Source organism: Mirounga leonina, unplaced genomic scaffold (genome assembly GCF_011800145.1).
Source record: "Mirounga leonina isolate KUSES-001 unplaced genomic scaffold, KU_Mleo_1.0 Mir_174, whole genome shotgun sequence".
Classification (NCBI taxonomy): domain Eukaryota; kingdom Metazoa; phylum Chordata; class Mammalia; order Carnivora; family Phocidae; genus Mirounga; species Mirounga leonina.
In genome coordinates, this window is record NW_023270451.1 from 61,584,098 (window position 1) to 61,599,362 (window position 15,265).

The 15,265-nt window shown below is 37.2% G+C and overlaps 1 protein-coding gene across 4 annotated transcripts in view; it reads left to right on the forward strand.

The window, feature by feature from the left end:
• CPED1 (cadherin like and PC-esterase domain containing 1) overlaps positions 1–15,265 on the forward strand; it is a 269,600-nt gene that overhangs the window by 47,596 nt on the left and 206,739 nt on the right. For all 4 annotated transcript variants that reach the window (XR_004682084.1, XM_035020998.1, XM_035020996.1 and 1 more), the window contains one exon: positions 7,500–7,606. Coding sequence is in view for 3 of the 4 variants with exons in the window: in XM_035020998.1 (XP_034876889.1) it covers positions 7,500–7,606 (107 nt within the window). In the remaining variant the exon portion in view is untranslated. The remainder of the gene's footprint in view (positions 1–7,499; positions 7,607–15,265) is intronic.

Genomic DNA, 15,265 nt, shown 5'->3' on the forward strand with positions numbered 1-15,265 from the left:
TGCTGGATTACTCTTCTGAAGATCCATCATATTAAGAATACAGTTAATTATGCAGCCATCAAAAGGAATGAAATCTTGCCATTTGCAACGACTTGGTTGGAACTGGAGGGTATTATGCTAAGCAAAATAAGTCAGAGAAAGACCTGTATCATATGACCTCACTGATACGAGGAATTCTTAATCTCAGGAAACAAACTGAGGGTTGCTGGAGTAGTGGGGGGTGGGGGGGATGGGGCAGCTGGTTGATAAACATTGGGGAGGGTATGTGCTATGGTGAGCGCTGTGAATTGTGTAAGACTGTTGAATCACAGATCTGTACCTCTGAAACAAATAATACATTGTATGTTAAAAAAAAAAGAAGAAGATAGCAGGAGGGAAAGAATGAAGGGGGGGAAATTGGAGGGGGAGACGAACCATGAGAGACTATGGACTCTGAAAAACAAACTGAGGGTTCTAGAGGGGAGGGGGCAGGGGGGATGGGTTAGCCTGGTGATGGGTATTAAAGAGGGCACGTAGTGAATGGAGCACTGGGTGTTACACGCAAACAATGAATCATGGAACACTACATCAAAAACTAATGATGTAATGTATGGTGATTAACATAACAAAATTAAAAAAAGAATACATTTAAGAGAACTGGTTAATGCAACTTGAATGATTTGGGAATAATACAGGTATTTGCAATGGCTAATTTATATCCAGCAATCTTATGGTGTTATCAAACATACAACCTGATTTGTCATCAATAAGTTGATAATGTATTCATGAATGTAACAATATTTATTAATTCTGATAAAGGATTGACATAGGGAAAATAATATGTTGTTATTCAGTAGAATTCTCATAGTCTAGTTGTGAAGAAAAAAAGTATACAGATGGAACAGTGACTATATGAAATATTCTCCTGTTGTATTATAAAGGACTGTCATCTGTTATTTATAATTTAAACATCTTCAGTATTTCTTGATAAAAAAAAAACCCACACATTTTAGGAAATCACTGTACTTGTATCCTTATGGAATATAACAGTCTAATACTGTGAATAAGTAAATGAGCTTGGCTTTTATAGCTATGTATCTTGGAAGCTCTTGGACAAGTTTATTTTCCAAGTCAGACTTTATAAATCTTTTCTGCTTCAGTGTGATGTATGTGTTCCCCCCAAAAATTTTCCACTAAGTAAAGCACTTGGAATCTGCTTTGTTTTTATAATTTCTTTAAATGCTAGGAATGCTTAATTTTATTTTCTTAGGCTTAGTTCTCTCTTATTCTTACTAAGAACCGAAATATATCTTTAGGTCCTCTTTGTAAACTAATATTTTTCCCCATTATTTCCATTTTTAATTTTCACAATATACTGGCTTTTGATTCAGTTTTTTTTAAAGATTTTATTTATTTATTTGACAGAAATAGAGTTTTAATTGTTGATCTGTTGCTCACATTCAGTTATACATTCACTATGGATCTCAAAATATATAGCAAATATTTCTGAAATCCCAGCCACTGTTGTAGATACTGAGGATATAGCAGTGAACAAAATAGATGCAGTCCTACCCTCATGGAGCTCACATTCTAATGGAAAGGGCAGGCAGGCAATAAACACATAGACAAGACATATATAGTCTGTCAGACCATGATAAATGCTATGAAGAAAAATAAAGCAAGAAAAGACTTAATATTCCTAGATTTTTATATAGTGTGCCAGAAAACTGAAGTTGTCATTCCTTGAAAATATATGGCATTTACATGAATGATAATATCTCAGAACTCTCTGTTGTTCTCTGGATTGAGTTACTGAACCGGTAGACTTTATCAATGAGGGAGGTCATTTGAGAGTCAGGAAATGATGGTTTGCTTTACATGGCAGCCTGCCTCTGAGAGAATTTGGAAATATTATAAAGACAGCCCTCACTCCATAGGGCAGATGCTTGATTAAAACAAAAACAAGAACAAAACCTTTTAAAATAGCTCTTATTTTTAACACTGAGAGGTTAGTTGGCTCCTGAGAACAAGAGAAGGATAAAAACTAACTCCGCCATTTTATGTCTGAACTCATAAATCCGGACCCTATCTGTGGAGTCTTCGTTGCTATCTGAGCCGACACCGAGGAGGCATGATAGTGTGGTGTTATCAGCAATTTTGTTCCACAGTTTATGGGGAGAAGCCTATACAGATATTTCATGTTTTTGTAATTTTGAGATGGAGAACAGAACATCCACATCCTGTTTTCCTAGAACAATGTCCTATGACCTCCCTATTTACGGGCTTGGCTAGTCCAATCTGGAAGTTAGTCTTGCTCTGGTTTCTTTGTGACAGGGAAAGAAATCATTTTAACTATCAAAAAATCTAAGAAACTTTTAGAGATTTTTTTTTCAAAAGTAGGTGAAGGCCAAGTTAATATTTATAGTTCCTGAGTACATGTGCAGTTGAGTGCTCCCTCCTTCTACAGATAAAAATTTTACTGACTTCAATTACCAGTGGTAGCTAATAATGTTTTGGGGCACTATTGCTGGGTGAGAGTCTGGGAATGCCCGAGATACCTGTTATAGTCCTTTTTGCCTCTAAGATCCCAAAGGAAAATAGATGCACTAAAGAGTAGCTGGAAAAATACCAAACCAATGTAATCCCTCTTTGTCTCAGTTTCCTCTTTTGTAAAGTATGTGGAATAATTGCTTCTACCCCATAGTGTTGTTGGAAGTTCTGCATAAGTTAAAATATGTAAGGTAGCATAAGCTGAATTTTTCTATTGCCTCTGTGGTTTTTGAAGGGATAATGATATAATGGTCATGAACATGGGCCCTGGAGCTAAACTTCCTGTGTTCAAATTCTCTTCCCACCACTAACTAGATGGCTGACCTTGAACAAGTTATTTAACCTTACTGTGCTTTTCAAAAAAAGAATAATCATATCTAGGAGGATGTTGTGTGGAATAAATGAATTAATATAAATACTTGGAATAGTTCCTGGCTTACTGTAAGTGCTCAAGAAAGATTTACTATTGATATCATCACTACTAATACTAGTACTACAGTTTATTTACTTATTAATGTGGCTTTGGCACTCAAATCTTAGTGCAATATTCTAAGGAGCTAGGCAGAATCGTATAAAGGTCTCCTTTTCCCTCTGCCAGGAAAACCTAAGAAACCACCACCCAAGTTGGCCCACGGCAGCTTTGCCTGTTTTTTTTTCCAAATCCAAATCTGACTTCTCAGCTCTTACACTCTAATAATGTCAACCTTCCAGGGCAGAAGAAACACATTGAGTAAGACCAACATACAGAATGTTTGCCCTAGTGCCTAAAAAAAAAACAAAAACACCCTGTCATAGGCTACTTAAAACTATGGCAATAGCCCTGAGACAGGCTGAATGTCATAAAAGAGTCCAAAGAGAAACTGTGGATGAGAAAGAGAGCAGGCCCACCTAGGAATGATACCTGGGTCTCTCTACCGGTCCAACTGGAGAGAAGAGACAAAAGTGAAAAAGATGTCCACAGGCCACTCATGATTTTTCCAGGCTCCTGAGAGAAAGAACTAATCTAAGAGACCACATTTCAGTCCTTACCAACTTTAACAGCCAGTAAAATGTCTTTGGAGTTGAAATGACCTTACTCAGCCTTGTGGGAGAGCATGGTGGCCAAATCTGGAGATCAAACGGTGTGTTCAGATATCCTTTTAAGACCAACTGACCAGGGATGCCTGGGTGGCTCAGTTGGTTAAGCGACTGCCTTCGGCTCAGGTCATGATCCTGGAGTCCCGGGATCGAGTCCCGCATCGGGCTCCCTGCTGGGCAGGGAGTCTGCTTCTCCCTCTGACCCTCCCCCCTCTCGTGCACTCTCTCTCACTCTCTCTATCTCAAATAAATAAATAAAAAATCTTAAAAAAAAAACAGACCAACTGACCAAATATCAATTTGCCTACAGTCATCTTAACAAGACCAATTTACCTAATGAACAACTTTAATTCATTTGAAAGCTAAAGCGTGGAACATCAACGTGCTGAATGAGCAACTCATGCACTGACACACAGTGTTTTACACCAGGCCTTGGACTGTTCGCCTCCTGGTGGCATAGCCAGGCAGTTGGGGCCAGGCCGGGCCACGTGGCATAAACAGGAGAAAATGTGGGAGGCTGTATTCAGCTCCGTCAGTGGCTGCCTTCTGCCTTGTAGGAAATGGACCCAGTATCGCCACAGCCTCCAAGTTTTCAAACGAAGACAAAAATCTGGATTTTTATGTGAATTATGCTGACATTCGCATTATGGCAAATACTTAAAATTTAAAACAAAAACAAAACAATACTCATGCAGGCCAAATGCACCCCACATGCAGGCTGCCCCCCGCCTCAATGTGCCTGCAGTCTGCAATCTCTGCTGTACCCTCCCCCTCCCGGGGCATTTGCCTCCGAACTGCTCTTTCTTTCAGCGAGTTGAGCACAGCCCCAAAACTCCACAATATTCAGCAATTTGTAATTTTGCTAAGGTACAAATTTGTTTCCCAAATGACCCAAGGTTGACTTCTGAATGTGATTTTCTCAGCTAGTGAATGTGCTTTTTTCTCTGCCTGGTTTCTAACTACAGTGTGGCTTTTGGGGTTTTTTAAACCAAGTTTGAATACATGGTGCCACTCATAAAACAAATAAAGCTTTTTCTTTAAAAAGGGGCTGTGGGCATCAGGGGAGGGAGTTGACTTTTAAGGTCCAAGATGGAAATGAAGAGAAAGTGAAAAGGTCTACTCAAGATTTTTTTTTTTTTTAGTTTTTAAAATTTATTTTTTATTACTAAGACTGAATGAAATAATACACTGAAATATGCATTAAATTATAAACTTGAATGTGTTTATCTAAAATACATTTCCATTAAACTCAAGATTTAACTAGGAAATAGAGATTTAGAAGTTTGAGGTAGGACTCAGTGAGGGTAACAATAGGAATTTTGAGTGGAAACAATCAGCATTTTTCAGACTGTGGTGGCAAGAATTAGGCAAGAAGTATCTGAAGAGATTACTTGAAATTTTTGGCTATGCTCTACTTTCATTTTAAGGGTAAATGTATGTGCTATAAAGTATTTTTGAAATATTAATTTTAAATTTGAAGTAATTGTTAAATAGTTTTGAGAGGTAAGGGGTAACCCTTATGAATGTCAAGAAACTGTATGGCATTTTATAAATTATCCTAAATTCTTTTTAATGTTCATTTAGGTCTCTCATAGATGGTTGAGGGCAGTGACTGTATTTTTTTTTTTGTTTTTGCTATTTACACTCATAATTCCAGTACAATGTCCTGCTCATAGGAGGTTCTTAATACATTAGATGCTTTGAATTATTTAAACATGTCTTCCAGTTTTGAACATTTATGGATTAAATATATATATTGTAATCAAATTGAGAAATTGTGTGTACGCCTTGGGTAGGGAAGGGGAGTATGTGTCAGACTTGGAGGAATATAAAAAATACTGTGTTTTTAATGCCCAAACAATACAATTCATGATTTGAAATCCTCTTTTTGCATATCCTTGTCTTCTTAAAATATTTGGTTGAGTATATAATGTCAGGTTTCTTCTAGAGTTTTAGTGTTTCTTGGGCTAGAAATAATATCAAATGAAACCATCTTGGTGTTTTCCCTTTTGAATCCATATCAAAAGGTTTTGGCTGAAAGTGCCAGGTGCACATTTTCAATAAAGTAGTGGAATCATCATAGAGTATTTGGTTTTGGCTCCAGGAACCCATTTGGAGTTTCCTTCAAAGTGAGGATGCATGGAATAGCATAGACCTTTCAAGCCTAAGGCCAATGGCTATTACATAGATTTCTCCCACCCCTAAATCACCTGCATCATTTCTCCATGTCCCTTTGAACTATTGTGCTATATTCCAGCATCTTGAGATAACTGAGCAAACAGAGAAGCTCTAGGACAAAAGCTCACATGCTACCTTGAGTTCAGTTGTCTGGGTCCCTTTGTTGGCGGAGAGGTTTCTCTTCTAGGAACAGGACAGTTACAAACAGAAGAACCAATAGCTCAGAGAGCATAGAGCTTGTCCACATGTAAAGGATTTGATTAGTGCAGAGTGAAATTTCATTCCTGATGGTCATAGGTCACTCTTCCTTATCAATCTTTTTTTGTTTTTTTCTATAAAACCCTTCTTTCAAAGCATTATGTATTCAAGTGAGACACTTTTTAAGATTTGGTTATTTTCTAGCTTTTTAGAAGCCACTAATACCTAATGCAAGAGATGACTTGTGAGATCTGGCATAAATATTTATGAAGGAACATTATCTCAGGACTGATCAACAAAACAGGCCATGTGTATAGAAATTGCTTAAGTTTTTAAAAGTAGATTTCCACCCAAAATAGGGAATTTTCCCAAGTAATATCAATCCTTTCATACATTATTTAGTGTTCTTTTTCTGGTTATTTTTGAGATACCTATTTCTATATTGTCTCTAAAGTAACATGTTTACCACCCTTTCATGGGCTAGTTATTCATTCATTTAACAAATATATTTTTTAAGGTTTTATTTATTTATTTATTTGAGGGAGAGAGCACATGCACAAGCGGCTGGGGGTAGGGGACAGGCAGATGGAGAGAGAAAAGCAGACTCCTTGCTGAGCAGGGAACCCCAATGCTGATCCCAGAATCCTGAGATCATGACCTGAGCCAAAGGCAGAGGCTTAACTTACTGAGCCACCCAGGTGCCCCTCATATAACAAATATCTTTAAAGCACCAATTATATGCAAGACATATTGATAAAAAACATATAAATAAATCAAAGAGAGTAAGGGAAAATAAACTCATAACACACAAATGTTAATTTTCAAATGTTCAAGTATTATGCAAGAATGTATTCTTCTGAAATTATTTTGTCAAGTTACTAGATTTATTGGCAAAGAGTTTTGTCCTGAAATATCATTTACTTGAATCCATGTTATACTCTGTATTTTGAGCTCAACTCTGCTATCTGTAACTAGACTACAAATTCCTTTTAGACAAAACCTGTTTTTTTTAAAATTTTCATTAAACTTTATTTTCTGCTGACCACACTTTTTCTTTGTAAGAAATCATATAAAAGTATATCTGTTTCAGATTTGTGAAAAGTAATGGTGATTCCAAAATCTAAAACAAAATATTTGGTGTTTTGGCTTATCATTATTTGATTTTGCAATCACCTCCTATCTTAAAAGAGTTTATAATCATCTTTCCTCCCAATCTCCAAATAAGACTTTATAAATTTATGAACTTAGTGACCTAAAACATTTAACTTTTAGTCTTTTAAAGGAGTTTTATGACATTGCTTTAGATAAGTGAATTTTCCCTGATATAATACTAAATATAAAAATGTTTCTAAATTAGAAGAGTTGAAAATTTTAGTTACTTCAAATATTGACTTTTAAATATATTCAGAATCATTTTTCTTGTGTTTTAGGATTTAAATAATAACATTCTTAAATCTAAAAATGGTGCCTTCAAAAATCTGATAAAAAATTGTTTTTCAATATTCTTTTGCTAATAGGTGATTTGGGCTCTTGGGATCTGCTCATTTGCCTGTCTTCTAGGGAAGCTGGTGGAAAACCTTGCATATCCAAGGAAGACATGTGCCATTTAGGTTTACATCAAAAGGTAAATATTTTTTTCAAAATGTTTACAGATTTTAACAGCGCTTTGGATATTAACACCAGCATTTCTTGGTCCATAATATTTTTTAAAATGTGAGAAAAGCATCAAAACATCAAAACTAGTAGCTATTTCTCAGTAGTGAAATAGTATTGTAGTAGCTACACTGATTATTTGATATTTCTGCAATTGACAATCTTGATATCTCCTTCCTCCCTGTAACTCTTGGTTCCCTTGGCCTTTGGGCTGAGCACATGATTTTTTTTTTCCTTCTTGTAAATCTTTGGCCGTTCCTTCTCTGTTTTCTTCATAACCTCCTTTCCTCTGCTCATACTTTAGATGCCTGTGGAGCTCCTCAACACCATTCCCAAGGTGGTTGTTGATTCCCAAAAGTAACATCTAAAGTTCAAGTCTTTTCCCAGGCTTCAGGCTCACATGTATAACTACCTGTTAAACATCACTTTTATATCACACAGACACCTCAGACTCAACATGGAGAAAACTAGCTCATATGTTCCCTGGTAAATCACTTCTACTCTTGCATTCGGTAGCTCGGCAAGACTTCTGTTCTATTGGTCATTAGCATGATCAATCACTCTGTCACTTCCTAAGGTAGAAATCCGGCCTTCACCTCTGATCCCTTCCTTTCCTTTGTCATCTGCATTCTATCAATTACCAGTACTAGGGAATTTAACTCCTAAATGCTTCTCAAGTATCTTATCTCTCAAATATCCATACTCACTATTTTTATTCTGGCCAGTCACCTTATCTTACCAGGTTAATTGTAGAATCCTCCTTACTACTTTTTCTGAAGCAAGTATTTGGCCCCTGAAATCCATCCTGCCCACAGTTATCAGGATGAAAAATAAAATGCTGAACTAACCTGGTTCCTCCTGCACTTAAATCTTGAATGTCTTTACATCAACTATAGGATAAAGTCTACAGTCTTCCCTGTGAGTATCTGTTAACCTCCAAGCAGGAGACAAATGCCATACTTGAAAGGATTTAATGAAGAGAAACTAATGAAGGAGCTATTTACTGAGGCTTTGACAAAATAAGAGAAAGAAAATTAGAGAGAATCTAATAAAAAAAATGGTTAAGAAAAAAGAAAGATTAGAGGTCCCCAGGGACCAATAGCCTTGTAAGGTTTTACTACCCTCCTTGGTCTAAAGAAGAGTATATAGAAGGGCTGGTTAGCAAAACCTAATGAGAGCTAAGGCCAAGAAAGAGGGAGTACTGGAAAGGAGCTATAACGTAGGGAAATATAGTCATTGCCAAATCATAGCCCTGTGAAGAAGCAGCCAGGGAGATATATGTACTCTCTCCATTTCTACCCAACAATCTCTTGCCAAGGCCTCCTATTGGTGCCATGCATCATTCTAAGTGCTCACATATTTATGTCCATTCTTTACATATGAGGAGACTGAAGCACAGGAAAATCAAGAGAATTGCCTAAGTCCTCATAGCTAATAAATGAAGCAACCAGGATTCAAACTCAGGCAGTTTGACTTCAAATTTTTTTTTTCCTAACCACATCACTATACAATTTTTCTAAATAAATATTTAAGACTGCATTTACAGCCTGTGCTAATGAATATTCTTAAAGAATTCGTAAGTTCTAAGTGGTACACATTAGAAAGCTGTCACTTTAGAGCATGAATAATTTGAAGATTTATGAACCATGACTTACTTATGTCAACATAAATATTGAGAATAGAAGTTGCTTCAAATTTGTTGGGGATTCTTAGATGAACAAAGAAAGAACCCCGGCTCAAATTAGGATTACTCATCACATCAAAGTTTTGGAATTTAAGTGCTTGATGAAAGTGATCAGAAGATTTGTTTTAAAAAATGAATGGCCCAACATCTCTCTAGTCAGAAGGAGAGGAACATGATTTTAAAACTGTATTGGTCCCCGTGATGTGGAAAGTGAAGTGAGGTCCACTATTTGGGGTAACACTAAGTTTAGTAACTGGGGCTGTGTTTCACCTTTAACAGAAAGGTTCTAACATTTCAAGAGCAGAGGGATTCATTTGTAGCTCTAAATGTTTGTAGGATTAGCAGTCCCTAGAACCATGATGCTGTTTTTAGTACTTGGATCACTGAGAACTTCTGAAATGGCGCTTAGGATAAAGCATTTGAGCACATTTTCAGGTGAATTTGATGGAATGATAATTGTATGGGAGAAACAAGGAGATAAAGACTCTTCTTGTCATTAATTCTCTTCCTTGTGGAAGATACTGAACACCTTTTGGAGAACATCTGAGTTTTGATAAGATAAACAGTAGAATTGTGTACCAGTCTAATGAAGAAAAGGAGCAGTCCTTTAAGATACTGTGTGAAATGGTGTCACTCTCAGTGTTCATGAGTGAGCCCTCCCAGTTTTTTGCCCGGGGTGCTTTTATAAATAGTCCAAATTCAAATGTCTACTCTCCTTACCAAGTTAATGGTATTACTGTAGTTTCAGTTTTAGGTTATAAACACTTTCTAAATGTTTATAACTGATATGCTGTTGTTCTTATTAATGAACTATGTCTCAAAATAAGAATGATTTTTTACTTTTGCTTCTGATAATATGTATGTAATAGGAAAATTTAGATGTAGATTACCCACAGATTAGGATTGTGGGAGGTATGTGGGGATTGAAATCTTTCTAAATGTACATTTCCTTTTTCTCAGTTTGATCTCAGAAATATCCCAGGGCTCAGACATCATTATCATTTTCCATATGCATTCTAATCCTTTCAAAGATATGAAAGGTTTTATGCCAAGAAAAACAGCAGCTTATATGAAACATACACACGTATATGTGTATGGAAAGCATTCAAACCCAATCCAAAAGCATTATATACTGAAAATAATTATTTGGGTGATAATGATGTGTCAACGTATATTCCTTAAGTATAACAAAGGTACCACTCTGGTGGGGTGGTTGTTTATGGAGGAGGATGTAGAGGCAATGGGTAGATGGGAAATCTCTGTACCTTCTGCTGAATTTTGCTGTCAACCTTAAAACTACCCAAAAGTAATAAAGCCTATTAAAAAATAATATTGCAATGTTAAGCTGGAGAAGCTCATTGTATAAAAGTCAGCTGATCCAAGTTAAAACTTCTTTGATGTTCCTTTTGGTAATGATGGAAATCTTTTATGATGTACATAAACATAAGAGTAAAAAGCAAGCACTAGGATATAGAAGAGCATTATTAGGTTTAACAATGAAAACACATGGAAAATACATGTAATATAGTTGATTTGCTGTAGCTATATGACCCATAGCCCTTGAATATGTTTCTTTGTGCCAATTTATTCAGTTTAAATGCTTAGTTTGGTGCTCTGTTACAGAGTAGAATGGAAATGATATTTCTGGTGTCACGTGTCACCTTGGTTATGGTATCTGTTGAGATTCTGTGAATTCCAAAGATGTGCTTTGGAGGAAGGCACACAGGAAGAGGTCATTGAGTGAGGGATAGAAACATAGAAGGTGGAAGCCTGATGGCAGTTGCTTCCCTTGGCTTGGCTCTGCTTTCTTGAAGCAAATGCTATGTTGATCCTGAGTCAGTTTATTCTTCTGACCTCAGGTCTCACATGGAAAGTCACCTCTCTGATAAGACACAGCGACCTATACTTCTGTCTGAAATTTCTGCAAGCTGTACTCTGTCTTTGCAGCATCTATACATATATATCTATATGAAATCTTCTGTCCCATTAGTTCAGTTTTGGTCATCCATTTGATCAGGACTCTTACATTCCTTTCAGTTTGTATAGGATGGGACAGCACATCAGGGATGTTCCAAGCATCTGCTGTAACAGGACATTTGTTCTGAGCTCTTCAAAAAGTGAGAGAAACTTTTAAACTGGACCTTGTCAACACATAGCTCTTTAGTGATATTTACCTAATGCTACTTTTCTTTCTGGGTCCTTCTATGAAAGTTTCCATGTAGTCATTAGCAACTAAGTGATTTTGCCTGATGTGGGGGGGAAATAGTTCAAGTTTATTGACTTTTAAAGCTTTTGACAATCTAATTTAGAAAGATTCTTTGTGTAGCATCTTTAAAACAACAACAACAACAACAACAACAACAAACAACTGTTATTGTAGTTTCTCCATACTTTTGCAGGATTCTCTCTCTTCCCTCCAGCCTTTCTTAGGAAGTCTGAATTAGAAACTTAAGGACCTTCTGAAAACTCTTCTTCGTTTTCTACTTTTAGCCTCTGAACTTTCTCATTTTTTGAATTTGAGAAATGTAGACCTTACTAACATCTATGGTGTTCTATACTTATAGCCTCCGCACTCCCAGTGCCGTAAGAATGTAAGTGACTCCGACTCTGGAATCTTTGGAGACTTTCAAACTTGGGTATTTAACAGTATTGCTCGAGCAGATTTCACCGGAGCTGGTTCAGCAGGAGCCCTGGCTTCATTCTTACACACTGTGGGCTGAAGTTTACTATTTGCTGACTGAATGAATAGAGTTAACAAGATGGCCAGGGTTGGAGAATGTTTAATCAACAAACTGTTTCAGAGCACTTCTAAGTGAATCATTTTGTAAAAACTACAACTGATGATTAAATTACTGAATTGATCAAAACCTTAGTGAGACAGTGGAACTCAGAGACCAAAAGCTCTGAGAGAAGCAAAGTGATGCGTTCAAGGTCACGATTCTTTTAAATGTCCCCGTAAGTGGGACTATAACCCGTGTTTCTGGTTCTCTCTTTTATTTTTTTTTCATTATATACTTTTTTTTATTATGTTATGTTAATCACCATACATTACATTATTAGTTTTTTTTTTTAAGATATAATGTATTATTTGTTTCAGAGGTACAGATCTGTGATTCAACAGTCTTACACAATTCAGAGCGCTCACCATAGCACATACCCTCCCCAATGTCTATCACCCAGCCACCCTATCACCCCCACCCCCACCACTCCAGCAACCCTCAGTTTGTTTCCTGAGATTAAGAATTCCTCATATCAGTGAGGTCATATGATACATGTCTTTCTCTGATTAACTTATTTCACTCAGCATAACATCCTCCAGTTCCATCCACGTCGTTGCAAATGGCAAGATTTCATTCCTTTTGATGGCTGCATAATATTCCATTGTGTATATATACCACATCTTCTTTGTCCATTCATCTGTCGATGAACATCTTGGCTCTTTCCACGGTTTGGCTATTGTGGACATTGCTGCTATAAACATCGGGGTGCATATACTCCTTCAGGTCCCTACATTTGTATCTTTGGGGTAAATACCCAGTAGTGCGATTGCTGGGTCGTATGATAGCTCTATTTTCAACTTTTTGAGGAACCTCCATACTGTTTTCCAGAGTGGCTGCACCAGCTTGCATTCCCACCAACAGTGTAGGAGGGTTCCCCTTTCTCCGCATCCCTGCCAACATCTGTCGTTTCCTGACTTGTTAATTTTAGCCATTCTGACTGGTGTGAGGTGGTATCTCATTGGGGTTTTGATTTGGATTTCCCTGATGCCGAGCAATGTTGAGCACTTTTTCATGTGTCTGTTGGCCATTTGGATGTCTCCTTACACCACACACAAAAATAGACTCAAAATGGTTGAAAGACCTAAATGTGAGACAGGAGTCCATCAAAATCCTAAAGGAGAACACAGGCAGCAACCTCTTCAACCTCAGCCGCAGCAACTTCTTCCTAGAAACATCGCCAAAGGCAAGGGAAGCAAGGGCAAAAATGAACTATTGGGACTTCATCAAGATAAAAAGCTTTTGCACAGCAAAAGAAACAGTCAACAAAACCAAAAGACAACTAACAGAATGGGAGAAGATATTTGCAAATGACATATCAGATAAAGGGCTAGTATCCAAAATCTATAAAGAACTCATCAAACTCAACACCCAAAGAACAAAGAAGCCAATCAAGAAATGGGCAGAAGACACGGACAGTCATTTTTCCAAAGAAGACATCCAAATGGTTCTCTCTTCTAAACTGCAGCTGAGCTCTTTTCAAATAGCCCCGTTAGTAGGACACAATGGAGAAACTACAATACTTGATAAGTTTAGAGTGAGTTAATTTGAAAGTAATCAATAATTTCTCAGAAATGAATCTGCTTTTCAAGCTAATTTACCGTGATCTCTTTCTGTTGGTTTTAACAAGGCTTTGCCATTTGGGACATTCTTTTTGGAATTTGTTTGATAATAGCTAGATAATCCGTCTGTAAATTCAGAAGCGAAGGAAAGAATTAAGCTTGTTTATGTCTTTTCTTTATAAGGTAGAATATATATTTGAATTTATGATAATGTCTATGAAGCTTTCTAAGAGCAAATTTTTGTTAGAAAACAGTTTTGGATGCCTGGGTGGCTCAGTTGGTTAAGCAACTGCCTTCAGCTCAGGTCATGATCCTGGAGTCCCGGGATCGAGTCCTGCATCGGGCTCCCTGCTCAGCAAGGAGCCTGCTTCTCCCTCTGACCCTCCCCCCTCTCATGTACTCTCTCTCATTCTCTCTCTCTCAAATAAATAAATAAATCTTTAAAAAAAAAGTTATTAGAAAACAGTTTTGTAATTACTGGATTTTATATCTAGAAGCAATAATGCCCTTCAATGTGAAGTGAAGTCTCTATATTAAAGTTTGAAACAGGATTAGCACTTAATTTCCACTAAATGTCTGTGATTCAAATCACTGAGGGCCTTTGGAACTTCAGAGTTTAGTTGATTTTGAGGTATGTTTAGTGCTATTTTCTTCTTTTGTTTGTTTGTTTTGTTTTTTAAAATTTAATTTAATTTTATTATGTTATGTTAGTCACCATACAGTACATCATTAGTTTTTGTTTGTTTGTTTGTTTTTTTAAAGATTTTATTTATTTATTCATGAGAGACAGAGAGAGAGAGGCAGAGGGAGAAGCAGGCTCCCAAGGAGCAGAGAGCCCGATGCGGGACTCGATCCCAGGACCCCAGGACCATGACCTGAGCCAAAGGCAGACACTCAACCATCTGAGCCACCCAGGCACCCACATCATTAGTCTTTGATGTAGTGTTCCATGACTCATCGTTTTCATATAACACTCAGTGTTCCATGCAATACGTGCCCTCCTTAATACCCATCACTGGGCTAACCCATTCCCCCACCCCCCTCTCCTCTAAAACCCTCAGTTTGTTTCTCAGAGTCCACAGTCTCTCATGGTTTATCTCTCCCTCCGATTTCCCCCCCTTCATTTTTCCCTTCCTTCTCCTAATGTCCTCCATGTTATTCTTTATGTTCCACAAATAAGTGAAACCATATGATAATTGATTTTCTCTCCTTGACTTATTTCATTTAGCATAATCTCCTCCAGTCCCATCCATGTTGTTATAAGTTGGGTATTCATCCTTTGTGATGGCTGAGTAATATTCCATTGTATATATGGACCACATCTTCTTTATCCATTTGTCTGTTGAAGGGCATCTCAGCTCTTTCCACAGTTTGCCTATTATGGACATAGCTGCTATGAGCATTGGGGTGCATATGGCCCTTCTTTTCACTACATCTGTATCTTTGGGGTAAATACCCAGTAGTGCAATTGCTGGGTCATAGGTTAGCTCTATTTTTAATTTTTTGAAGAACATCCATAGTTTTCCAAAGTGGCTGTACCAACTTGCATTCCCACCAACAGTGTAAGAGGGTTTCCCTTTCTCCACAACCTCACCAACATTTGTTGT